The sequence below is a fragment of the Macaca mulatta genome, chromosome 17 (genome assembly GCF_049350105.2).
Source record: "Macaca mulatta isolate MMU2019108-1 chromosome 17, T2T-MMU8v2.0, whole genome shotgun sequence".
NCBI lineage: Eukaryota > Metazoa > Chordata > Mammalia > Primates > Cercopithecidae > Macaca > Macaca mulatta.
The window spans coordinates 31,007,992-31,035,149 of record NC_133422.1 but is presented as its reverse complement, the minus strand read 5'-3'; the positions used below and the strand labels follow the sequence as shown (position 1 = coordinate 31,035,149).

At 48.1% G+C, this 27,158-nt stretch overlaps 1 protein-coding gene across 1 annotated transcript in view; it reads left to right on the top strand.

Moving 5' to 3' along the window:
* Positions 1-3,129: 3,129 nt before the first annotated feature.
* The window catches only part of DHRS12 (dehydrogenase/reductase 12), a 40,747-nt gene continuing 16,718 nt past the window's right edge, over positions 3,130-27,158 (top strand). The window contains 6 exon segments of the mRNA XM_002808146.4: positions 3,130-3,261; positions 7,661-7,812; positions 9,410-9,492; positions 16,094-16,186; positions 17,258-17,318; positions 17,321-17,338. Coding sequence (XP_002808192.3) covers positions 3,206-3,261; positions 7,661-7,812; positions 9,410-9,492; positions 16,094-16,186; positions 17,258-17,318; positions 17,321-17,338 — 463 coding nt within the window. The 5' untranslated portion in view covers positions 3,130-3,205.

The following is a 27,158-nucleotide window of genomic DNA, read 5'->3' as shown; positions in this document are numbered from 1 at the left end:
GCCCTGGGGCAAGCCAGTCTGTAAAGGATGATGGGCACCAAGGGACACCGGGAGGCAGCCGGAAGGACCTTTCTACACGGTGAGTGTGTCAGCTGTGGAGTGGGGAGGAGGGCAGGCTGGTGTCTACCACGTACGTCTTCCCTGGGCTGCTGCTCTCCTCTGCTAGAAGTGAATGCCAGAAAGCAGTCGCCTTGGGTTTCTGATAAGGCTTTTGTGATAGAGGCTGGGATCCCATGACCCGCCCCCCACTTCTTGTCATTAGGAAGAGCTCAGTTCCTTAATCCATGTACAGGCAGGGTCAGCACCTGTGCGTGGTCCACACTGAAAAATAAGGATCAGCATCAGAGACCTTCTTCCCCACTCTCTGCCTCATCCTCTCTTCCTTTTTGTTCCTTTCCCTTTGCTGTCATTTCCATTCCCCACCCCCAATTGCCCACTAAACATGTACAGGAATGGTGCCTGGCTTCCTATGAGTTTACAATTTATAGTTATTCATCTTATTAACTAAGTGGCTTTGCCAGGTAAAATATTAAGGTACCATTGCCATTATGACCTTGTCTTCCATGATCTCATTGGCAGCTGGTGTTGCCATGACAACTTGGCTAGAGGAACTGGTATGAGCTTCAGTGGAAGGCGATATGAACACTGGTGTGTGTGTGTGTGTGTGTGTGTGTGTAAGAGGATACAGACTTCTCATCGTGTGTATCTGTTGTGCAGAAAGCCATGGATTTCCACACCTTCTGCTTCTCCTTCCAATGTGGTCAAAATTAGCCTCAGGGATCTAAATCAATTGGAAGGGAACTCTGGAGGATGATTTCTTTGTTTGGCTTTTTGAGTGGCAAATTGGAACCAGGAACACAGAAGAAATATTTTAGTGACTTTCCACCTATGGGAAATGAAGCAATCCTACCCATTTTGACGTTTCTCTTAAAAGCACCCTGGGCCTAACTTACTTAACATCCGTAATTTTCTTATTAGATGTATAGAAAGTTGGAGCTAAAAGGAGCCCCGGATGTCACCTAGTCTGGCCCTTTTTTTGTTCAGATGAGAAAAAGTGAGGCCCAGCGGCTGACTTGCCCCCATTTAGTATGGTGCAGCAGGGAAGGTGTGGACTCTGGAATCGTACTACCTGGCCTCAAAGCCTGGCTCCACCGTGTATTTACTGTGACCTGAGTCAAGTCATGTAACCTCTCTCTGTTTGTTCATCTATAAAATGGGGATAATAGCAAGAGTAACCATATGGATCAGTGTGAGAATTAAGTGCTATAATCCACAATGCTTGGCACACTTTAAGCCTTCTATACATTTTATCACACGGGTCACACAGGGAATAACTGGCAGAAATTGGTTTAGAATCCAGCTCAGCTGACTCCAGTTAAACTGGAAGATTCGTCTATGAACTCCATACTGCCCTTTGTTTCTTTGTGTGTGTTACTTGGCATCCAAGTGAGAGCGGAAGCTCATTTTGAGACTGGGGTTGGCTTTTCCTAAGACCTCCTCTTTAAATGTATATAATGTATACATGAACTACCTCATGGATGCTTGATTGGAGGCTAACACTGGACACCTCATGCCCTCATTGGAACCTTTCTTGAATGTACACTGTGTGGCTGTAAGCGTAGGGGAGAAAGGAATGAGAAGAAAACTTGAGGGAAATGAACACTTCTGATCACTTCGTATGAAACTAAGCTCTTTATAATGAATGCCTTTAATCATCACAACCACCCCACGCGGTGCGCATATTCATTCCCATTTTACACATGAAAAAACCAAGACTGAGGGCGTATGCAGCATGCTCAGGTTCACCTGGCTAATGCAGAGAGCTGGGTTTCCAGCCACATTTTTACTTCAAGGGGCCGCTGACACCCTCCAAGAGACGTGGTGGTTCAAAACTATTTCTCATCCCCGCTCTGTGAGCCAAAAGCCTATTTCCTGAGGTGGTCAGAGAGATTCAGAGCAGACTGACACCTTTTCCATCACTGACACAAAGAGGAGTGTATTAAAAACAGTATGTAGCCCTGGGGATCTAAAATTTGGCTTTTTGGAGCCAAATCGGACAGGCATTGAACGTCACACGAGGCTGGGTGGTTTTACAAAACGCCACTTGTTTAAATTTCATCACTCTGTCAGGAATAACAGCAACGTAGTGGAGCCTCAGAGTCCTGTTCAGAGGGGCGAGCTGTTCTGGGGAAATTTATTTCAAAAGTTATTCTGAAGTAAAACTTGCCCACTGCGGGGTGAGGTTGGACAGTGATCCTATATCCTAGGTAATGAGGCTATGAAAGCAGCTAGTCTGTGTTCAGCTTATGTAAGTGGGACCCAGTCTCTGGGCGACTTGGGTAAACCGGTATAGAATTTAACAGGGTGACTAGCAGTGACAGCAGCAGTAAGACCCCCATTTCTAATGTGGCGTTAGGGCTGGAGATTAGATGTGGACAGGGGTGTCTGAGTCCTACATAGCGGGGCTGGAATGGGGCTGGATTACTAGTCTGAGATCTGGGTTCATGCAGCAACCACACTTTTTTACTCACACTGTTCATTTGGGCTTGGGTGGAAGGAGGCTGATGAGGATTTGGGGGAAATCAAGGGGCTCTCCCTGGCACTGCATGAAGTCGCAGAACCAGTGGCAAAAGTTCAGACTTTGGAGACAATTACTTCTCGGGTGGGAGCCCCAGCCCTGCCTCTTGCCTGCGATGTCGCCAATCTGACTGCGCTTGCTGGAGACGGGAAATGTGGCAGGGCACTGCATCCCCCAACACATGTAGGAACTTAGAGAATGCCAGTTATTACAATAACCCTTAACACCAATTCGATGCAGAAGTCTTTTAAATATCGTAAGCCTCGTCGTTTTATTCCACATGGTTTTCTAGGTAACCAAATTCTCGGAGGTGCGTCGCATCCCGGCCATGCCCAGCAGGACGGTGTTCTCTAAACGGCACTGATGCCCGATTTCAACCCCGAGGAGACTGCGGACCTCGACTGTGGCCCCCACGAGGGCCGGTCCGCCCTCACTCCACCCTCTGAGGCTGGGGCGGAGTCGACCGGCCGGCCCCGAGACCCCTCGCCTTCCTTGTGGAGCAAGGTCCCGGAAGCCGCGGCTCTTACATAACCGGGATGATGTAAGGGCGGGCGACTCCCGCGGGGCGGGACCGGGGCGGAGGCCGCGCCGGGAGCGCGGAGGGGCTCGGCGTGCGGCGCGCCCGCCATGTCCCTGTACCGCAGCGTCGTGTGGTTCACCAAGGGGCTGCGCGAGGACACCAAGTAAGGCGGCGCGGCGGGGCGCGGGCCCCGGGCCCCGGGCTGTCACGTGGCCCGCCTCGGCGCGGGCTAGCGGGGTTGGCGGGGACGCGCCCGCGGCTCCTTCGCAGTCTCGCTGGGCCGACTAAGCGAGTCCAGAACGACTGGGGCGCCTGCCCTCTACTGGTCCGCGGCTGGGCGTGGGGCGGTCGCCAGACTCCAGCCCCTCAACGCCCGCAACCGAGACTGGCGCCCGAGGGGCGGGACTGTGGCGCGCCCAGGCCCAGGGCCGTCCCACTGACGTCAGGCGGCCCTGGAGCCAACGAGACTCCTGGGCGTCACCTCGGCGCCCTGCGGGGTGTGCTCCTGGAACTGTCTTCGTAGTGCTGCTGGCGGCGTCAGATAGGGCTGGATCTAAATCGCTAGCCCAGGCTCTGTCCTCGTACCTTTGGGTGTGTTTCCTTTAAGAAGATGCGGCACCTGGACTGCGACCTTTGGCTCCAGCTGGAACTTTCCAGCCTGGGTCTCCAGCCAGTGTGGCTGTGCACCCAGTGTGTGCTTCTGGGGAACAGTGCGTGGTGGTTTTGTCGCCCCGTGATCACGCTCAGTGTGCCCTAGTTGGCTCTCCACCTCATTGTTGTTTTAAGAGGTGACAGGTTCCTGTGACGGAGGACAGATGGAGGTTTTCTCTTGGGATTAGGCTAACCGCTGGTTCTCAACCCTGTCTGCACATCAGAATCACTGGGCGAGAATTAAAAGTACCCAGTTTTCAGCCTCCGTCCCTACAGATTCTGATTCAGTGGGTCTGCACAGGGGCCTGGACTGGCGTTTCACCCAAATCCCCAGGTGATTCTCACCTCTGAGAGGCTTCTCCCGTCACTGGGGCGTTATCAGTTCTCACGGCAACCTGGCCAGCATTCCTAGGGGAGGTAGGAGTTGCAGCTCCCTTCTCTTCACCCCACATCGTTTTGGGGAAAGTTCAGCTCTGCCTCAGGAGCCCCTGCTGCAGAGAATGGTGGGGAGTGTAGCCGTGCGCCCTGTCCCACTGTTTTTAGGGGAGTACAGTGGCAGCCTCTTTCTTTCAAAGGGGTGTCCTCTGGCAATGACCATTAATTGCTGGATCTTTCCACATTATACAGCATGAAAGCTTGCGTCAGTTTCCAAGCCGGGGTGGGCCCCAAGGAAAGCAGGCTGTAAAAATCTCTCTGAGGACTCTTTCTCTCTGTTTCCCCGCCTTGAGGGAAGGTAGAAGTGAGGCCAAGGGGCCCAATTCACCACACATTGGTGGGGGAAGGGAGGGGAGGGGAAGGCAGCTGGCAAAGTTAGATGGGTTTTCCTGTTCTTGTAGATTTAGTGAATGGGACAGAAAAACAACAACCTTATTTTGACTTCAGTGTGAGAGCGCGGAGTCAGAGTTTACAGCGTTTCTCTTGGCACAAGGATTTTTATAAAGCCTCCCTTTATTGGGCTCCTAGGCAGGAGGATCTAATCACTGTTTCCTCGACTTTGCTGAACCTAATAATTCCCTGGGGCAGTTTTAAACAGACTTCTAAACCCTGGGCAAGTGTGGATGGGTCCTAAGCAAATTCCATATTTGGGTAAATTGAGGGTGTGGGGAGACACAGATACCTGCCAGCTTCCCCCTCCCCATCCCTGTCACCTCAGGTTCAGGAAACAGTAAGTACAAATGCCCTCTCAGCTTGAATCAAAATCATGGGCAAGGCACATGAAACCGCAGGTTGCCAAGCAAGCAGTTTTGAGTCAGTAGGCAGGGCATTTCCAACAGGTTTCCAGGTGATGCTGATGCAGCTTGTCTGGGGACTGCCCTTTGGCACCGAGGCTGGGTGTTGAAGAATGGAACACCCAGCCTTTGGCTTCATCACCTACCTTCTGGTGACTTTGGGAAAGTCATGTATGTGTGTGTTTGAAAAAGAGAGACTGATATCTAGAGTTTGTGAAAATAAACTGCTTCCCCAGTAAGGGGCAGAGTACATAAAAGACAAGTCTTTTTAACAACAGATCAGACCAGGATGGAATTCTTGTATTAAGACAAGATCCAAGGCAGAGGACAGAGGGCGGGGACATGTCCTGCAGGCCAGGCTGATACTGCCCGCCTGGCAGTACTCCCAGGATGGAGTTTGAGGAAGAGGTTTAACCCAGAGGAGCCACGCTCAGCAAACATTCGGATCAACGTGGAGCCCAGAGGCTAATGGCCCCTCTGGCTGGGTATCACAGAGAAAAGCCTGTCAGCTTCCTGCCCCTGGAGAAGGGCTCTTCAGGCCTATTCCCCGTGGACTGCTTTTTTTCTGGCTCTATTGTATTTGCGAAGTTCTCACTCATTCCCCACAATGCCTCCTCCTAGCTAAGCCCCTATTCAATGACTCAGGCCCTTGCCTCTACCGGAAAAGTCTTTCACAGAGATTCCAGGGCTCACGTCTGTGTATGGGGGGAAAAAATCTTCCAGTTTCCTCTTTGTAGTTTAAAATGCTCTCAAAGTCCCTACTGATTTGAAGACTTGGGGGCCAAATGAGCTCAAGTTTGAACAGGGAAGGTGCTGTCATTATTAATAGTGATAGTAATCATGTCGTCTGGGCACGGTGGCTCACACTTGTAATCCCAGCACTTTGGGAAGCCGAGGCGGGTGGATCACCTGAGGTCAGGTGTTCAAGATCAGCCTGGCCAACATGGTGAAACCCTATCTCTACTAAAAAATACAAAAATCAGCTGGGCGTGGTGACAGGCGCTTATAACCCCAGCTACTCAGGAGGCTGAAGCAGGAGAATCACTTGAACCTGGGAGGCAGAGGTTGCAGTGAGACGAGATTGCGCCACTGCACTCCATCCTGGGCGACAGTGTGGGACTTAGTCTCAAATAATAATAATAATAATAATAATAATGTCAACTGCTAATTATTGAGCTCCTAATATGTTCCAAGTGCTGTCATAAGTGCCTTACACACAGCATCGCATTTAGGCTGCCCAAGAGGTATCTCATATTATTCCCTTTCTGCAGATGAGGAGATAAGAGCTCAGAAAGATTAAGTCAACACAAGTTTGCACAGCTAGTAAGAGGCTGAGCTGTGACTTAAATTCAGGTTGTTCAGTCCAAGCCCTTGTTATTGATATTTTTTTAGTTTCAAGTCAACCTTTCAGGAAGGCTTTGGAAGAAGAAGGCTTGTTTGCCACTCACAGCAGAAGCAATGGGTGGGCTGTTCTCTAAGCTGCCCTGCGTGTTCTGGTGAGTTACAGATGGTGAAAACAGGAACATTTTTCTTCTCTTAAGAACATCTGGCTTGACTGAAACAAGTGGCAATGCCTGCCCTGTGGCAATGACTTTCAAACCAAACCCAAGCTCATAAACATCCTTTGGCCACTTCCCCGAGTTCCAGAGCATGTAACTGGCAGTTGTGCTGGACCAGGGCATGGGGCAGGAGGCCAGCTGTTAGCTACCCGTTTGTAAACAGGTCCTGTGGGAGGGCTCTCAGCATGTGTGGAGCCTTGCGATCAGAGTCCTGTTCTGCATTGCAGGGGAAAAATCTCTTGACTCCATGGGTGAGAGATATAAGTAAGCTCTGAGACCCCAGCCTGCCTGTACGTGGGCAGAGTCTGCCCTCTGGGCCTCCTCCTGCCAAACCCACCATTCTGCCACCACTGCCCTCAGCCAATTTCATAGCCAGGAAATACTGGAAGGGTAAAGGTAGGGAGGTATCGCAAAAGGAATGGGAGAAAGAAACAGTTAAGGAACTCACGGTTGCATCTATCCAATATGATGCCTTTGTGCAAATCAGAAAAAATACCTCTTCTGCAATATGCTTTTCTGCCACCTGCCAGAACATTATCATAATGCAGATACAAATCTCCCATCATTCTGATCCGAATGGCACTCCCTAGAGCTGTTCAGTGCACACCCTGTGTCCCTGAAGGAGCCTTGGCTTCCTCTGATGGGTGCGGAGCTTAAATAACTCCACCGTCCTCCTCCTTTATTCCCTACTTGCAAATCTCCCGCATTTCTCCAAGTAGGCAAGGATATCTGTCCTGCAATGCAATAAGCATAATGCAGATGGTCTCCTAAACTTCCCAAAACCTGCCCCCCACAAAAGGGAAAAGAGCAATTCATCTGTGAAGGGATTTTTTTCTTTTTGACACTCCCCAGGATTGGGGCAGTCAGAGGAAGACAATTTGGATGCCAAAATGTTGGAATCTCCAATATTTTCAAAAGTTCGGGAGGATCATGGTCCAGGAAATGCAGGCCCTGCGATGGTGGTGTTCATGAGAGCAGGGAGGGCGAGGGAGAAAGGAGTTTCGTGATGTGTTGGGAGAGGCAGAGACAGCAATAATGCCATCCTAGAATTAGGCTTTCTCCTTCAGGGGTTTATGTTCCCCTCTCCTTATAGCTGGTCTTCCCGTGGGTCTGCTGTTTCTGGGAGTGGCTATGAATCTGCGTCCAAAGACTTTGTCCCTCATGACTTGGAGGTCCAGGTTCCTGGAATAGTCTTTTTGGTCACTGGAGGAAACAGCGGCATTGGCAAAGCAACCGCCCTTGAAATCGCCAAGCGAGATAAGCAGCTGCTAACACGTGTGTCCACTGAGCCCCACGGCCAGACTGTGGCCGGTCCACACGGAGGAGGGTACCCTGTGTCACAGGCAGGTCAGGAAGTCCTGGACGACGATCCCGTGGTTCTGGGCACAGCTGCCAGCTTTCTGAGCTTTGAGCTAGAGGTGGCTAAAGCAACAGGAGCCCTTTCCTCAACACTTAATTAATTCACAGGAGAGCTTGGGCCCTGCCCACATGTCCCAGTGTTTTCTGATTAAGACCAGTGAGGGGCTCAAGCAAACCCTGGACGTCAGAATTCCCAGTGGAATTTAATTTAAAAAAAACGTGGACACCTGGTCTCTAACTCATGTCTTCTCAATGAGACTCTTCTGGGGTTAGAGACGGGGAGGGGGAGCCTCGGAGTCCACCACAATTTGGATATGGATGGTAGTTATGAACCAATGCCCCCAAAATACCTGGAGAGAAGAGTGCATTGAACTGACCTTCCTCCTTGCTGGGGTCCAGCCTCCAGGGCTAGGGCAGCCTCCTGCTTCCCTCCCCTAACCTTGACTATAAAGAGGCGCTTCAGGTGCCCTGTAGAGTCTTCAGTCAGCAGAAGTCTTCCTCATGGTAAATGCCAGAATCTCCTGCATGAGCTCCATGATCCTGGGTCACCAAATGGCTCTGCAGTGGCTGGAAAAGTTTGCTGCATCTCTCCAGAGCCTCTTCTGGAAAAATGGATGTTCCAGCAGAAGATGGGGAACTAGGTTGTGAATTTATCGCTTTTTAAGATGCTGAAGATATTTTCTTTTTTCCTCTCTTTAAATCCAAGTTAGGCATTTTTCAGGGGACTGTTATATCATTTGAAGCTTTATTTAATTATCTGCCAAGTCAGGGAGAGGATTAATTGCATCTTAGCAGCTGGGAAGCACTCTGAAGTGTGGAGAGGAGGAGAGAGAAGAGGGGCTGGTGTTGTGGTTAGCCTGTAGCCTCCCATGAAACAGACCCCATTTAATCAAGTGGGTGATTTTTAGTAAAGAAAGCAGACTCCATAATGATTTTTTCTTAGCTGCCACAGCGAAGGCATTCTGCTTTAAATTGATCTTGATTGATGACGGTGTGGCATTGGCTGGGATAATATGAGGGCTGCTGATGGATTCAACATTCAGTCAATACGTGAGTCCCTACTACATGCTAGGCAAGTGGTTCTCTACTTTGACTGAACATTACATCACCAGGGGAGCTTGTAAAACTTACCCAGGCCTGGGCCCATCGCCTAGATCTTTAAAAGCTCCCTAGGTGAGTGTAAAGTGCAGCCAGGGTTAACACCTCTGGGTCAGCTACTATGCTCGATGCTAGGGAGGCAGATGTGACCCAGATCAATGTTTCTTATCCTTGATGTGTTCAGGCCCTCAAAAAATCAGGATGTTATCCCAGAGGCACTGTCAGCACAGACAGACAGGAAGGTTCCAGTACCTCCCTCACGATCGCCCTCGCTGCTCTAACTCTGGGAACCACCCATCTAGGTTTAACAGAGGAGTGTCAATTGTGAGCCCATATGTCTTCATTTTTCATTCGGAAGACCTGGTTTCTGTAGCTCTCGCTGTAACTCACAGATGGTTTCATTGAATTCCACCAGATGGCACAGTTCACCTGGTTTGTCGAGATCAAGCCCGAGCAGAAGATGCCAGGGGTGAGATCATCCGGGAGAGCGGTAACCAGGTGAGCAGCTCCTCACCCCTCCTGCTGGGTTTCCTCGCCTCCACGGTCAGCTGTGAGGAGGCTGGACTCCTGCCCACGTTCCCTGGGTTAATGATGGCCTGTGTTTGTGCTTCTGCGTTGGAAGCAGCCTCAGCCAGCAGAGAGCTGGGCCCTGCTTTTGAGTGGCTAGGTTTGACAAGAGGATAAGTGGGGCACTGAGGCTTGACCGCATGGTCCTGAGCTGCCTGTGAAACCAGCAGAGGCCAGCAGGCAGAGGCCCATTACAGTGGACAGTGATACTTCCAGGCTCCTCACCCCAGAGGGAGCCCACATCAGCGACACACAGCAAGGGTCACCGGGGTGCCATGGAGCCATGCGTTGACCCGATGTCTTCTAATAAAGAGAAGCACCAGCAGCGTTGGGTCTTGATGAGAGCTACTTTCTGACATGGGCTTTCAGAGCTGCCTCACATTTTGTGATCTTTCTCTTCTGAAAGAGCTGGAACCACGATTGGCTACATAATTAGTGGGGCTCGGTGCAAAATGAAAATGCACGACCCTTGTGTAAAAGTTATTTAGAATTTCTACACAACAAAGGCAGAACATCAAACCAAGCTTGAGGCCTAGTCGCAGGGCCTGTGCAGCTGTATAGATCATATTCCCGTGATACATCGTGCAGCCATGAGGCTGGCCCTGGATGGAAAACCCTGACCCCAGAAAGGACCCTCAGTCACCATGGCTGGTCGCTCACTGTCACTGAAGAACGCCCTCATTCCATTCCCACCTCTTCTCTAGGAGACCCCACAATTGGAGAGCCCGTAGGAGGGGAGCCAGGGAGGGACAGACGGTACCCACCCTCAGGCATGGACCCTAGCCAAAGAGAAGCATGCCCCTGTCTAGGATGGAATATTTTGCTTCAACTTTGAAATAACATTTTCACACCAAGTGTCTGTTCCTTTCCCTTTCTCGTGGAAATCCCCAGTCTCATGCCATCAGGTGCCTTACAGAGGCTTAGTGCTGGCGGCGAGTGTGAGGGTCTCTAAATCTTCCTCTAATGTCTGCAAGTGCCGCTGCGATCTGCGGGCTGCAGTTCTCGAGATTGAAAGCTGGCTGTCTGCCTGCTGATAACTTTCAGTGGTGCTGCTGCAGGATGCAACAAGAATACTAATCTCAGGCCGCGGGCAGGAGGAGGTTTGCCTGGATTCCAGCCCTCTGTGGTGTGGGCCACAGGCTTTAAAAAGTATATTTAAATGGAAAACGATGATAATATGGATCTGTTTGTAATATCCAGCCAGGCTTATATCCAATGCCACCATCTTTAGGAGGGGTAGAGAGCTGACAAGGGGAGCAAGCATGTTCCTGCGCTGGGGAGAAAGTGAGCCCTTGCCTGCTGCCCCCCTCACCTCCATACAGACACACTTGGTGGGATTTGAACGCACACACAGGACATTCACTGCTCTCTTGGGTTTATAAGTGGCCTCCAGCACTCACAGGTAGAACGTCCAGGATGAGGGTACCTGTCTGCTTATGCCAGTGTCTGGTTTCCCTGACTCAGTGTCTCCTCCAGGCTCTGCCAGGGATCAGCTGCGCCTCCCTGCTTATGAAGAGGCCCCACTCCACAGCTGCTTCTGGTCCGCCTTTGGTAGGCAACCCACACACAAAAGCATGGTATGCAGGACGGAGTTGGGCACTGATACGAGTCCTGGTTTTGCACTTTCTGGCCTGTGAGCTTGGGCAATGTTCTTAGCTTCCCTGAACCTTCACTTCCTCATTAAAAAATAGGGGTAACTTGACTTTATTCGTTTTTTAACGTGTATTTAAGGGTGAACCGTATGCCAAGCAGCATGCTGGGTGCTGGAGACACGGTGATTGGGACAGACCCAGCCCCTGACAGTCTTGTGCAGGGTACAAGTGATTAACAAGCGGTTTCTTTGAAGTGTGTGTGCCTGCCCTGGGCCTGGCCTCTGTGCTCTGTGTCACAGTGGGGGTGCTTTGGGGGACAAATAGTATGAACCCCAAGGTATGTGTTTCTTCAGTTCCTACAACCAGATAGCTTTTGGCTGGGTTTGGCCAATGGCAGGTATTAGAGGAAGGTTGGTAGGTGGAAGGAAGTGGGGAATTGAGAGATATTGACTTCCCTGGTGATGGCTGAATCTCCTCTCTGGTTCTTCCTTCTGGTTCCTGGGCTCAGGCCACACTGCATTCTCCCTTTGTTCCTTGAGCCTAGGGCTGGTGGTAGTTTCCTGTTGTTACTAATCTCTGCGTTACTTCACCAATCGTGGTTGAGTTCTCACCTTCCTTAATCACCTGGGAAATCAATCCCTGCATTCAATTCCCTCTGTTGAAAGAGGTGTCTGTTAGATGCTACTGAAATAACATGATAAGGGCTACAAGATGGGAAGCTCAGGGTATCCTAAGAACAAACAGCTCTCAATCAATAGAAGTAGCTACTGTTATTGTTGTTGCTATTATCATTATTGTTTATACTAGGATTATTACCACTCTCAACCTTACATTCTCTGCTTCAAGTTTGTTCTGTTTAATCAGTGCTTAGGCCCTGCTTAGTGGGAGGTGGAAGCCTGCAAGCCCCCAGAAGCAGAAGAGATGTGTGGTAAAGCTGTGAGGGCACTGGAGCAGCTGGTCCTGCCTGCATGGTTGGGTGAACATCAAAGAAAGAAGGTCCCTTGGGCAGGAGGGTCGGGGTGAGGTGTGCAGCAGGGCAGCTTAGCCAGGGAGTACAGGCACCAGGTAAGACTCAGGGTCATGTGGGGATCTCAGCTGCTTGTACACGCTGGCTTGGTAATATCAGGTGTTTGGCCATATAGAGAGGTGAATATCATGCCGAAGTGATCTTTCAGAGAGGTTATGTGTGGCCTAACCTTGGGGAAAGGAGTACTGGTTACTGTAGAGCAGACTTCCGGCTCACCAGTCCACTGGACACGATACTCCCAAAGGGCCTAAGGGAGAAACAGACTGGACCTTTCTCCCCAGGCTTCTGGTTGCAGTTCAGCCCGGCCTTACTGCCTGGCTCCAGACTTTTGTCTAGCAGTTATCCCCAGGGGCAACATTCAAAACAAACAAACAAACAAAAACCCTTCTATTTTATTTATTATTTTTTGAGATAGGCTCTCACTTGGGATTTTTGAGATAGGCTCTCGCAGTTGGGATTTGTCTGATGTCTTTCTCATGATTACATTGGAGTTACGGGTTTTACAGGGAACGATCACAGAGGTACAGGTGCCTGCGCAACGTATTTCAGTCCTGCAGGCTTCCTGATGTGGCTGGAAGGTTCTGTGAAAGCACTTATGTCTTGTGGGGGATTAACTCCACCAACGTCACACGCCACGATAAAAAACGGGTTTCTACTCCAGCTCTTCCAGGCCAATGTGATTTCTAGCTTCTTGAGAATGGTTGGTTTAGCTTCCCAAGATCTCCGTGGTTTTACGAAATACCGCCTCATTTCTCCAGAATGATTTCTACTTAACAAAGCACCTCCATGCACTGTTTACCGTGCTCATTGCGGGAACTGCTCTGATTGGGGGATCAGTCCCCATGATGTCACCTCATGAGTCCTGGGCCACACAGCCGCTATAGATGGTGGCTCATCTGCAGAAAGGGTCCCAGCTTTGTTTTGTTTTGTTCAGTTTCAGTAACCATGCTTTGTCACAGTGGGGACTAGTGGCTGCTAAGGTGAGCCTTCTCGTTGTGTGGCTCTGCAGATTGGGACTTTTACACACATGCACCTGTTTCCAGTTCCTTCTCCTGGCCACAACAGACTGCTGGCCTTTCCTTCTGGGTGCTTTGTGGCCTCCTGTTTTGCCTCAGAGGGACACAGATGATTTCCTTCCTCTTTTCATAGTGCTTCATGTCACCAGCCCCGTGGCTGATCTGTCTAGGACAGTGATTCTCTCTTCCCTGCTGCTACCTCCTTTTCACTCTGAGACATCTCAAGCACTTCCAGGAAGCTCAGAGAACTTGTGGAATGTTTCAAGCAGAATTGGTTTTAGTTCACTTGAGTTTTGTTGCTGTTTTAACCTGGAGTTTGTGTATATGTTAACACATCGCTTTCTGGTAGGAGGGAGTTTTAGGGTGGTTGCAGACAAGGCCTCAAAATGGAAGGATTAGGTGTCTAGACTCAGTTTGCAGTCGTTGGTACAGGCTCCCGGCTGACTCAGACATGACTCAGCAGCCTTGTATGCTCTGGCTGGGTGAGGGCCTTCACAGGCATTTTCAAAGAGAATAGCTCTGTACAGACAACGTTTTTCCTATCCTTTGAAGGCAGAGGAATATCCAGTTGGGCCAGGCTTAAGCTGAATGTGGTGTTCAACCTGACTCGACTTTCTGAGTCATGAAAATGTGGAGTTGCTTCTGTCTCGTTTGTCTCAGGTGAAAAAACAATATGTTTTAAGATGAGTAGAAAGAAATTCTGACTACAGCTTTGGGGTTTATAGCTCAATTAATGGGGAAACTCAGGCAGGGCACGGAACTTCCCTGCTTTGTCAAAGGAGTTGTGGCTCTTGCTCCGATCGTCGTCTGCAGGTTCAGTGCTTACATGCCTGCAGCAGCAGGAATTTCTGCCTTGGGTTAGTGATAGGTCACATATGTCCACTGATGCTCAGAGAGGGCACCGTTGCGTTCACTGGATGCCAAGAATGCAAATTTGGACTTAGGTACTGGGTACAGAGAAAAAGGTTTAGACAGCCAAGGTCCGTTATTGAACTACCATGCCCGTGACTGTGTAATACCATAAGGAGAAAGGGCGCATTAGACAGTGTCCCTTGCTCACGGAGTTCTAAGTCTCCTGGGGAGGTGGCTGTGTCCGGTGATAACCATGATACAAGGCAGAGATGGAAAAGTGTCATGACCAAGGACTAAGGGTCACAGCAGAACTTACCATCTTATTTATGATGTGCCTAAGATACTGTCTTAAGAGCAAAATTTTGACCAAAAAAAAAAAAAAAAAAGATCAGCGGCAGGGAACTCTGACATATCCATGCAAAGGTATGTTATGTAGTCATTAAAAGGAATAGGGTGGAGTCATATATAACAAAATCATCTCCAAGACCTCTTGCAAGTCCTACAGCTCAGTAGCAAAACAAACAAACGACGACGTAACTTATAATCCTATTTGAAAATGGTGTAAGGACTTGAATAGACATTTCTCCAAAGAAGATATACAAATGGTCAACACAAGCTGACCACGGTGGCTCATGCCTGTAATCCCAGAACTTTGGGAGGCCAAAGCAGGCAGCTCACTTGAGGTCAGGAGCTCAAGACCACCCTGGCCAACGTGGTGAAACACTGTCTCTCCTAAAAATATAAAAATTAGCTGGGCATGGTGGCATGCACCTCTAGTCCCACCTACTTGGGAGGCTGAGGCAGGAGAATCGCTTGAACCTGGGAGGCGGAGGTTGCAGTGAGCCAAAATTGCACCACTGTACTCCAGCCTGGGTGACAGAGCGCATTGGCACTCTTTTTCTCAAGAAAAAAAAAAAATGGCCAATATATATATGAAAAAATACTTTTAATGTCAGTAGTCATCAGGGACATGCAAATCAAAACCAGAGTGAAATATCACCTTACACCTCTCAGGATGGCTATTGTTAAAAAAACAAAAGACAAAAAATGTTTGTTAGGTTGTGGAGAAATTGGAACCTTTGCACACCATTTGTGGGAATGCAAAATGGTGGAGCCACTATGGAAAACAGTATGGAGGTTCCTCAAAGAAAATTCAAAACAGAGCTACCGTCTGACCCAGCAATTGCACTTCTGGGTACTAATCTAAGGGAATTGAAATCAGGATCCTGAAGAGCCATTAGCACTGCCATATTCATTGCAGCATTATTCAAAATAGCCAAGATGTGGAAACAGCTTAAATGTCCATCAACAGATGAATGGACAAAGAAAATGTGGTCCATACATACACACATTGGAATATCATTCAGCCTTAAAAGAGAAGAAATCCTGCAATGACATGGATGAACCTGGAGGACCTAACCTAAGTTCAATAAACCAGGCACAGAAAGACAGAGACTGTACAATTTCACTTATGTGAGGTATCCATAGTACTCACAATTCATAGAACCAAAGGGTGGAATGGTGGTTGCCAGGGACTGGGGAAAGGAGAAGTGTGGAGTTACTATCAAAGGGTACAAAGTTGCAGTTAGGCAAGGTGAATAAACTCTAGAGGTGCACTGTACAGCATTGTACCTAGTCGGCATGCTGGAAATTTTGTTAAGAGGCTAGATCTCATATTAAGTATTCTTATCACAATAAATAAGTAAAAATTGTTTTTACCACCAAAAACTAAAATACATATTGTTAAGTGCAAAAGATGGATGTAGAACAATGCATAGTCTGATCCTATTTGTGTGGAATATATATATATATATATCTTAAAATATATATAGTATATATAGTATATGCTTAAAATATTTCTGGATGATTCACAAAAAACTGTGAACAATGGTTTATTTTTGAGGAGTGGGACTGGTATTTTCCGTTTTATATCATTTCAAAGTATTTGCTTTTAAAAAATCATGTACTTTTAAAAAATTAAAAGTGCTAGTTTATATCTTTTTAAAAAGGGTTTATTTATTTATTTATTTTGCTTTCTAATTTAGAACATTTTTCTGCACATTGTGGACTTGTCTGATCCCAAGAAAATCTGGAAATTTGTTGAAAATTTCAAGCAGGAACATAAACTCCATGTTCTAGTGAGCTTTGTAAACATAAGTGGAGAATAAAGTCATGTTGGCCATTGTTTCCGTCTGTGGATGTGGACGGATATGTATGTTTGCGTGTCTTTATGGAATAATCTTAGTAAGACTCTTTTATGCTTGGGCCTGTTCATGGAATCAACTTTACTCATTGGATTTAAGAGGAGACCCGTGTGGTTAGATTAGTGGGGAAAGGTAGGGGCCATCCACTGGGTAGGTATTGTGGGAGGACAGACATGTTCCATGTTTTATAAAATGATGATTTGTATATAAATATTTCTCAGTTCTGTAGATTTGGGGATTGGTGTATTGAAATTAGAAGCTCTTTTCATCCAAAAGAATACCTCCTACAGACAAGCAAATCTTTTAGTAACATAATTAGCACAAAACTCCACAGAGAGCCTGGGTGGACTCAGATAGAAAGAGTCCCAGTATGCTCTTCCCAGATATTCCACTTTGAGCTAAGTTGCTTTTCTATCCAAAGACTTTCTGATGTGCTCTAAAATGTTGTTCCAGAGTCTGGAATTGTGCTATCCAGTATGGCTGTGAAGCATTTGAAATGTAGCTAGTCCAAACTGAGATGTGCTGTAAGTGTATAAATTAGCAGGTTTCAAAGCCTTAAAAAAATTATGTATGCCATCTCATTAATATTCTATATTGATTGCATGTTAAAATGATGCTACTTTGGATACATTTGGTTTAAAATCTTATTAAATTAATTTTACCAGTTTCTTGTTACCTTTTCAGTGTGGCTACTAGAAATCTTAAGATTAGATATTTCTGTTGGACGGTTCTGAACTAGATGAATTTCCAGAGCACTCTCTCATGAATTAGGTTGCCTGGCCCAGCTGTCTCACTTGGCGATCTTTGCACAGTTCTGTGGCTGAGTCCTCTGCACAAGTGGTATTTTCCTGCAAGGGCTTTGGAGTGCAGAATCAGTTGAGCAAATTGTCAGTGTCACTTGAAAGTTGAGAAGGAGCTGGGGCTGGGGTAGTGGAGGTGTGGGGATGGAAGTAGGTCTTTTGGCCCTGTTTTTCTTTATTTTGAAATGGGAACTATAATTTTTAGATCAATAATGCAGGTTGCATGGTCAATAAAAGAGAGCTCACAGAAGATGGACTTGAAAAAAACTTGCTACCAATACTCTGGGTAAGTACAAGAAGTTTTCTTATTTGGTTTTAGCAAAATAAACATAGAATGTACCATAAAAGGATAAAAAAAAATTGACCAACTTTTTGGGTTTTTGGTCCTGGGCTGATGACATTTGCTTTAAGTTTATCCTGAATTGTACTTATTTTTCTTCATAAAACACTTTCTGTTTTCATGTTTCTTATAATAGGTTTTGGTGCCAGAAATACTTAGTATTGAAGTGTTTTTTTCCTAGGAAGCTCTAGGCTCTTTATAGACATTATTTTGAAGAGGAGAGCAAGTTCACCTTAAGTGTTGAGTGCAAATCTAAAAACTGCAGCCAAGGGAACTTCCAGCTAGGGCTGAGGAAGGTGCAACCAATGGGCAAGAAGATGGACCGAGAAGGGCATTGGCTAGAGCACAGGATACCTGGACTCTGGCTGCTGCTCTGTAATAGCAGAGTGAAGTCATTTTATATCAGGCCAGTGGCTCTCAAAGTGGGGTTCCCAGACCAGCAGCCTCAGCATCACCTGGGAACTTGATAGACATGCACATTCTTAGATTCCTCACCCAGATCTACAGAATCTGAAACTCTGGAATGAGGCCAAGAGTGAAATCCATTTTGACACGCCTTCTGGATGATTCTGGTGCACACTAGAGATTGACAACTAATGTACCATGCTTTTAGTCTCCTTGGAGTTTCTCCTTCTCGAGCCAAGGGGCCTTTCAATTTTGAGATGCAATGAATCTAACACTCTTCCCTGGACCTATCCTACTTCCTTGTAATGAGGGGGATGTTTTAATTAAGTATTGTTCTAGGTCACAAGATGGATGGCAGGGTTTGGGTGGTTGTTGGAGTCATTGAGTGTGTCCAATATATAGCAACCCTATTCCAAACCAATAACTGAACAGATTGAGTCAGCCGATGGAATAACAGTTGAAAGCCAACATATCACTATTGTTACTGATAAGGCTGGTCGAAAGGCATGGCTCACTGCAAGAGCCAAATGGGTTTCCTCATCTGGAACCCAAGAATTAGAAGGATTCACCTACCTAGTCACCTGGAACTTCCCTTCTCTTCTTCCCCAGAAAGGGGAGAAAGGGAGGAGCAGAACTGAGCAAGCCCCGCTCATTGTCCCCAAATTTACTAAATTTACTGTTTTTTTTTTTTTGAGACAGGATCTTGCTCTGTTGCCCTGGCTAGAGTGCAGTGATGTGATCATGGCTCATTGCAACCTTGAACTCGTGGGCTCAAGCAATCCTCCCAGCTCAGCCTCCCAAGTAGCTAGGACTACAGGCATGTACCACCATGCCTTACTAATTTTTTAATTAAAAATTTTTTGTTGTTGAGGTGGGGGTCTCACTATGTTGCCCAGGCTGGTCTCAAACTCCTGGCCTCTAGTGATCCTCCTGCCTCAGCCTCCCAAAGTGTTGGGATTGCAGGTGTGAGTCACTGCACCCAGCCTAAATTTACTGTTGAGACGTGCTCCATCTCCCTGGCAGATGGAAGAAGGTCCAAGAGAGAAAGAACTCACCCTAATTGCACTCTCTTCTCAAGGAAAGAAAGGCTAGGAGTGGTAAGATGCCTTCTCCCCAGTGATGAGGTTGCATTTTTCAAAACAAATACCTGGAAGCTTGTGTGAAATGGCACAGGTTTAGTACAAAATATTTTCATCACTGACTTTGTTCCAAATGTGGTATCCTTGCTGCCATTACCAAAAGTACCAAAATGTGGAGTCATGCTAGAGTTTGGCTCATAACTCAATGGGACCGCTGAGACTCCCAGAGTGTCACGGCTGGCCCCCGAGTCACTGTTCCGCAGCACTGGTTACATAATTTGCAGAGTCCAGCGCCAAATGGAAGTGCGAGGCTCCACATTCAAAAATTATTAAGGATTTCAATGCAGCGACCACAGAGCATTAAACCAGATGCAGGGTCCTTCCAAGTACTGGGCTTTGTGCGACCTCACAGGATGAAGCCAGCTCTTTTGCTCATCCATCCACCCACCATCTGACAAAATTCTGCTAAGTGCTCACTGTGGCCTGGCCATGAGTGAGAGTTGCATATATATATAAAATTTAGTGCTATGATGGAGGTATTCCTGCATCACAGATGAAGAAACTGAGGCTGAGAGAGATTGTTTCACTTGCCTCAGGTCAAGTGGAGGAGCCACAATGTGAACCTCGGTCTGACTTCCTCCACGACCCTTGTTCATTACCAGTGCACAGTTCCACCCATGCCGGCATGTCCTCCCTCACCCCCTCACCGTGTTATCACAAATAAGTGCTAAGAAGTACTGGGAGGGGGTGACCAGCTATGCCAGGGGAGGCTGGGCTGGGGTTGGGGGCACCTCTCAGAGAAGTCCGAAGGTTTTGGAAGATGAAAAGGAGGGTAATCTGGGGACCTTGGCCTTGCTTGGGAATGTGGACAGGCTTGAGAGACTCTAAAGGGACTATTTGATTATGCAGCTGGTTATGTTGCACCTTTGTAAGGATCCAGCCTGCTTCTAAAGACCTTGCTATCTCTGAATTTTCATTTCCTGTTTGTGTTAGAAGCATCTTATTGATCATTCCAACCTCTCTGAGAAGCGTAATAATTCTCGGGCTTTGATATTTACTCATCCTCTCTCCAGTGAAAGAAATGGTACAATAGACGAAGGGGCTGTGCCAGCACAGAGGGGCGGCTCCGTGGGTCTTTGCTTGAGAGAGAAGGAGATACAGAGAGGTTCAAGTGCTGTCGTTCCTCAGCAGGAGCAGGCCAGACAAAAATCCTGGACCCCTGTCTGAGTCCTGGGAAATTGCTGGCTGCCTTTCTAATAGGAAACATGTTTTCCTGGCCTGATTATGTAATGTGGGATAGGTTGTTTTCTATTTTCTAAGATTCATATGAGCCGTCAGAAACATTTGCAGTCTCCAGCCAAACACCAGTAGGTTCCTGATACTGTGAGGAGAGCGTAAACCTCCGCATTCGCAGGATTTATCACCGGATCCTAAGGGTCTTGAAGCTGGTCGAATAGTTAAATGCAAAATGCCTTCAGCGTCCACGCCTGCACACGGCTTTGTTGAGACATCACAGTGTATGAATTAGATAGTTTGGAAAGAATAATTCTGAACCTTTTGCGGAGGCGGGTGGGGCCTGGAGAGATTTTCATAGTTTATTTTACTGAGGGACAAAGGCGAGCTGCCCTGGGTCGGCTGATGCGCAGTTGAGCCATGGAGGGGAAGACGGTGCAGGAGACGGCTTCTGTTGGGTGGCTGTTCTCACCCCTTTGTTTCGGGTCTCCTCCAGTCACATACGTTTTGCCTGTTAGCATTCAGTGGCATTAAGAGTCCATGAGGAGTGAAGACAGATGGGAGGGGGAGGGCGGGGAGGCCGAGCTAAGTGCCCTGCTGGCAGCCTGCCACAGCCTAGCGTTAGCAGATTAAAACTCTCACCCGCATCTTAGCCTCTCTCACCACAGGACACAAGACGAGGACACTGATTCTGTCTCCACCAGGACAGCTGCGTCACCAGTTAATTGACTGTGATAAACAGGCAGTGGTGCCTTAGCTCTTTGGCAGGAGGCGAGGAAGTTCGCCTGAGGTCACTTTGGAAGGACGTATGTCGGGAGACAGAGAGTGTTTTTGCTTGACGTTCTGTTAACGTGGCACCCTCCTCAGGCACATCCCAGTACCTAGTGAGAGCTGCTGTTCGACACAGGGACCCCAGGTCCAGAGACGCCTTCATAGCAATAGCACATACTGAGCACAGTCCCCGTGCTGCAGCCTGCACTGAAGGCTTTTCTTGGATTCTCTCATTCAGTCTCATAACCATGTTACAGATTTTACAAATGAGGAAACTGAGGCTCAGAGGTAGTCTAAAACCAGTCTGTGACTCACTTCCTAAACAAAGGACAACAAAATTATGGTGGGGGCATTTTTTTAGCGTAGGGTTGTATGGTCAGCTATTGCTATGAAACAACTCCAAAATCTCAGGGTGTACAATGATAAGCATGCATTTTTGCTGACTTTCTGCAGATCTGTGGGGCGGGCTGATCTCAGCTGGGCTCAGCTGTGTGTCTCCAAGCTGCAGGTTTGGTATGGAGTATGTGCCAAATATCTTGCATCCTCCTTGGACCAAGGCATATTCTGGCCAAGGTATATTCTCAGGGCAATGGCAGAGGCCCAGGTGTGCGAGCAATTCCAAGCCTCTGCTTGCATCCAAGCCCCTTTGATTAACTGGATATGATATCCAGTTAACCAATCCAGAAATCAGCAGATAATCCAGTTAATCAAAGCAACTCATTTCACAGAGCTCCAAATCAAGCATCAGAGAAGTATACTTCTCCCACAGAGGTGGCGAGCAGAGAATGAATATTGAACAATAATTTGCCACAAGGGTTTTTTTTTTTTTTTTTTTTTACATTCTAATTCTTTGAAAATGGGTCACCTGAGTTTAATACGATAACTACTTACTAATCAAAATACCTAATGAATAAAGGCACCTTATTTGTTCCATAAACTTTTTTTTTTCTTTGAGATGGAGTCTCGCTCTGTCACCCAGGCTGGAGTGTAGTGGTATGATCTCAGCTCACTGCAACCTCCATCTCTTGGGGTCAAGCAATTCTCCCGCCTCAGCCTCCTGAGTAGCTGGGATTACAGGTGCATGCCACCACACCCATCTAATTTTTTTATTTTTAATAGAGATGGGGTTTCACTATTTTGGTCAGGCTGGTCGTCGAACTCCTGACTTCAGGTGATCCACCTGCCTCCCAAATTGCTGGGATTACAGGCATGAGCCACCGCGCCTGGCTTGTTACGTAAACATTTATAAAGGGCCCATTTTATGCCAGATGCTGTGGCCAGTTATGGGGATTGAGAAATGGAAGGGACTGCTGGCCTAGTGGGGGAATTAGACACATACACAATTTCAGTAATCATGTGGTAAAGCTCTCTTTTCATCCATGAAGGGAGATTGGTACGGAGACTCAGAGGAAAACAGAACAGTGCTTCCAAGGCAGAATGCCTCCTTAGACAGGACATGCGTTTGGTGCCAGGCATTCTTACTTGTCAATAACCTTTACCTGAGCTATCCTCATGCACCGTTTTGTTCCTAAGATCTCATTCCAGCTCACAAACCTTCAAGGCTCCCAGAGAGGCACAGAGCCTGGGAAATAGCACTGTAGAAATGGCAGCTAATGTTTTAACATGCAGATTCCTTAACCTGGAATTAAAGTCCTTTGTTAGCAGACCCTACCTCCTGTCCAAATGTATTTCCCATTATTTTCCTACATGGACTCTGTAGGAGTCAGCCTCTTGTTTTGGAACTTGTCACTGGCAGTGCTACCTCCATGCTTTTGTCCTGCTGCTCCCCTGCCTGGAGTGTCCCCTACCTGGCTAACTTGTACTGCTCCTCTGTGACTCTGCTGGACACATTCCTCCCCCTGAGCCTGGTCAGATGCTCCCCTCTGGGCCACCACGGCCCCCTCTGTGTGCCTGTCATGGCTCAGTGAAGCCACCGGCTCATGGGTGGGTTTCTTGCACAGAGATGGATCCCTGAGGGCGGACTCCACCTGGCTCTCAGGAGGTGCTCAGTCACACTGGCTATACTGAGCAGGGTAGTAGTCCAGCTCCTCCAGTTACCTGACTCTGTATGAACATCCTCAACCTCCCCACGCCTTCCTTTCCCGTTTTGTAAAATGGGGATGGTGCTACTTTTATAGGTTTATAAGATTTATAAAAAGACTTGTAATTATTTAACCAAAGAGAAATAACTTGTGTGCACACAAAAATATGCACACGAATGTTTATAGCAGCTTATTCCTAATTGCCCCAAACAGGAGTCAGCCAGATATATGGTGAATAGAAAAACTGGCACTCCCATTCAACGGAATGTGATTCAGCAATGAAAAGGCACAAAATGGGCCGGGTGCGGTGGCTCACACCCGCAATCCCAGCACTTTGGGAGGCTGAGGTGGGCAGATCGTGAGGTCAGGAGATTGAGACCATCCTGGCTAACACGGTGAAACCCCATCTTTACTAAAAATACAAAAATTAGCCCGGCGTGGTGGTGAGCGCCTGTAGTCCCAGCTACTCTGGAGGCTGAGGCAGGAGAATGGTGTGAACCCGGGAGGCGGAGCTTGCAGTGAGTCAAGATCGCGCCACTGCACTCCAGCCTGGGCGACAGAGCGAGACTCCGTCTCAGGAAAAAAAAAAAGGCACAAAATGTCAATGTACAAAACAATGTGAGTGACTCTTAGATGCACCAGCCAAAGTCACACCAGACCCCAAGGGGTGCAGAGTGTATGATTCCATTTATAGGACATTCTTGAAAAGGCAACCTAGGGGGCTAAGAAGAGGTCAGAGGCTGAAGGGGTGGGATTAGGGCGTGGTTAGGGGCAGGAGGAGGGTGTGACTACAAAGGGAGTGTGAGTGACTGTGAGGGAACATCTGGGGTGATAGAGTTCTGAATCACACCACAGTCTAATGCATAGTTACACAACTCTGCATCTGTCACAGTTCAGAACTGTGGATACACACACGCACAGACATTTTACTTTATGTTTAAGCAAATTATATATATACATGAACAAGTAAAAAGAAAGCATTGTAACTTTCAGCTCAACGCCTGGCATGTAGTGAGTCTTCCGTCATAAGAAGCATGTTATTCATTATGATTCTTTCTTGGTGCTCGTCCTCAGTAACAAGGGAGCTGCTGTTGGGGAGGCTGTGTCCTCAGCTTGAGGTGGGGGCAGATTTCAGGCCACAGGCGAGGCTGGTGGAGTCTGGAGCTCCTAGAAACCCCCTTTCCCCTCGGCCCCTAGAAGGGCCCCAGGTGAGACTCTTGGTTTCAGCTGCACCGGGGAGCCCTCCTAAGGAGAGAGAATGGACACACTCAGAAGTCAGAGATCATTTTCCCATTGATTTTTGGTTTTCTGCCAGCCATGGAAGATGCTTTTGACAGGACACAAAAGCTTCCCAGAGCTGAGCCTCCTGGGCCACGCCGTGTACCCCGTTCTGGCAGCTCCATGGCGATGTAGAGCCCTCTCGAGGCTCTGTGGTGTCTGCCCTTCTAGGTCTCCTGGCCTAGGAGTACCGGCTCCAAATCCAAGTCCTCCTGTGGGCCAGGACCATATCTAATTACCTGGCTGGGATTTGATGAGTGTTTTAAAGGCAAGCTGGTAACAAGCATTCATTTGGGGAGTTTTAGAAACAAAACCCCAAATAAGCACTTTTGTCCTTTTAATGAGCTGAGGCCCAAGGGCCCACACTCGGGTTCTCCCTGCGGTAAAGCAGCTTCTTTCATACATCTCAGTGAAGCACACAGGACCCCCCACACTGTGGCTGTGACAGCAGGGGGTGACGTCAGTCACCTGGCTAGGCCCTGGAGAAAAGCCTCCACAGCACTTCCTCCACCAGCCTCTCATGCTTCCCGAGTCCCGGGCATCCTGCAGCTCACTCCAGTCGGCTTATCTCCCTGACCTTTGACCACTCTTGTGCTGAGGTCACCTGTGACCCTGATATTCCTGGTCTGGAGAGCGCACCTCTACGACATCCATCGGCAGCACTGGACGCAGCTGTCCACACTGCCGTGGCGCGATGGCTTCTGAGCCGCCTGTGATTCCACCCTCGGAGGTTCGCTCCTTCTCAGCCTCCTTAGCCAGCTGCAGCATGTCAGCGGGGACTTTAAATGTTGGCATCCCTCCTAGACCAATCCTGCGCCCTCCTTTCTCCTCCTCCCACACTCTGTTGGGATCTCTTCCTTGCCCCAATGCCATCATGTGCCTGGCTCCCAAGGGCCCCCTTCCAGCCCAGATCTCTGTTCTGAATTCCAGGTCCAGATCTCAAACACCTCAGACCCAGCGTGTCCAAAACTGAGCCCTTAGTCCCTCACTGGTCTGCTCCTGTAATGGGCCCCACCCCAGTGGCCAGCATCGTGTCCATCACCGCTCGTCCTTGACACCCCCTCACTTCTCATATCCAAGCAGTGATCATGCCTTTGGACTCCCTGTACAACTTGTCCCCAGTCTGTCTCCTGCTCTTCAGCTCCACTGCGACCACTCTGCCCAAGCCACTGAGGTCACTGTGATGCAGTGGAGTAATATGGGGCCCTATGTGCCCTCCTATACCTACCTCCCCAACAGAAGCTTCCTCCATAAGGCTGACAGAGTGGTCCTTATACATGCAAATCTGTTTCCTTCTGCTTAAAGTCACTCCTTGGTTTCATATGAGGTGAGTGTCTCTGGCATTTCCCTTGTAGACTGCAGCCTCACATTGCCCTACCCTCTACTGTGCTCACTCGGCTGCAGCTGCCCTGGTTGCACTCTTCAGCCTCAGGGCCTCTTTGCACAGGCTGTGCTCCATACCTGCAGCCTTCCTTCCCATCCCCAGCCCACTACCTGCCTGTTCCCTCCTCTTCTCCAGGTCTTAGCTGAAATGTCCCTTCATAGTTCATGCAGAACCTGACACCTCCTCCGCCCCCCCCCATGTACCCACAGCAGTCTAGCACTTGACCATGAGTTAGGTTTGTCACATAGTATAATGCCTGGGAATGCCTGGTGGGCACTGAGAGGGCAGGGCGCCCTCAGTCTGTATCCTGAGTACTTAGCGCTGGGTCTGGCACTCAGCAGGCCCTTGATAAATACTTGTTCAGTGCATGGAACTGGATAAGGTGGCGGGGATGAGTTGAGGTAGGGGGCAAAGGGGAAGGCCTGACTCATGCTAACGACTCTCTGAGCCCAAACCGAGAATACCCCATAAGAAGCCAGTGCCTTGAATGTCTTCTAATAGCTCATTTCCTCTGGGACTCTGTTCTGCAGTCTTCTGCAGGTAATGTGATCTTTGAAATCATCTTTATATAATGTGTGAAATTAGTGTGTGAGCCCTCCAGGCTCACTATGGGGTGTTTTTGTTACCGTACAAAAGAAGTACCAAATGGTGTTCACCAGTGCAGCTGTCTGCTCCTTTAAAATTAACACCAGAAACTTCCCAGGGACAGCAGGACAATGATTTTCTCTGGCAAATAGTAGCATGGATGGAAGCACATAACCCATTGGCTAGTAACCAAAGTAGCTTTAATTCAAGGTGGCTTTGAAGGTTTCTTAATAGAAATGCCAATCAGTTTTCCTCTGCTAAATTTACAAATTGAGATATATTTTTCTCATTAAAAATGATTATCTTTAATGCTATTAAAATGTCATACTCGGCCGGGCGCGGTGGCTCAAGCTTGTAATCCCAGCACTTTGGGAGGCCGAAGACGGGCGGATCATGAGGTCAGCAGATCGAGACCATCCTGGCGAACACAGTGAAACCCCGTCTCTACTAAAAAATACAAAAAACTAGCCGGGCGAGGTGGCAGGCGCCTGTAGTCCCAGCTACTCGGGAGGCTGAGGCAGGAGAATGGCGCAAACCCGGGAGGCGGAGCTTGCAGTGAGCTGAGATCTGACCATTGCACTCCGGTCCGGCGACAGCGCGAGACTCCGTCTCAAAAAAAAAAAAAAAAAAAAAAAAAAAATGTCATACTCAAGATATCATAATTTCAGAAACACTATGAATTTAGTATTTGGAGGATGCAGACGTGAGTTTCACAGTGCTCTAAGAACACACAGCATCTCCTTCAGCATCACCTGAGCTCGACACAGTTTTACCTCCCTTCTTAATTAGTTGATAGAGAGATTTGCTTCGAGTCATGTACCCATGTCATAAAAGTTCTTGTTGCCATATTTAGAAGACTATGTCCAACATAAATTCCACTCCCAGATCTCTTTCCCGTAATGAATATCCATCGACATAATGAGTTCCTTGGAAGAAAGGCATTGTGTAAATTAAAAATACTAATGAGTCATAATGATAATGAATTAGTT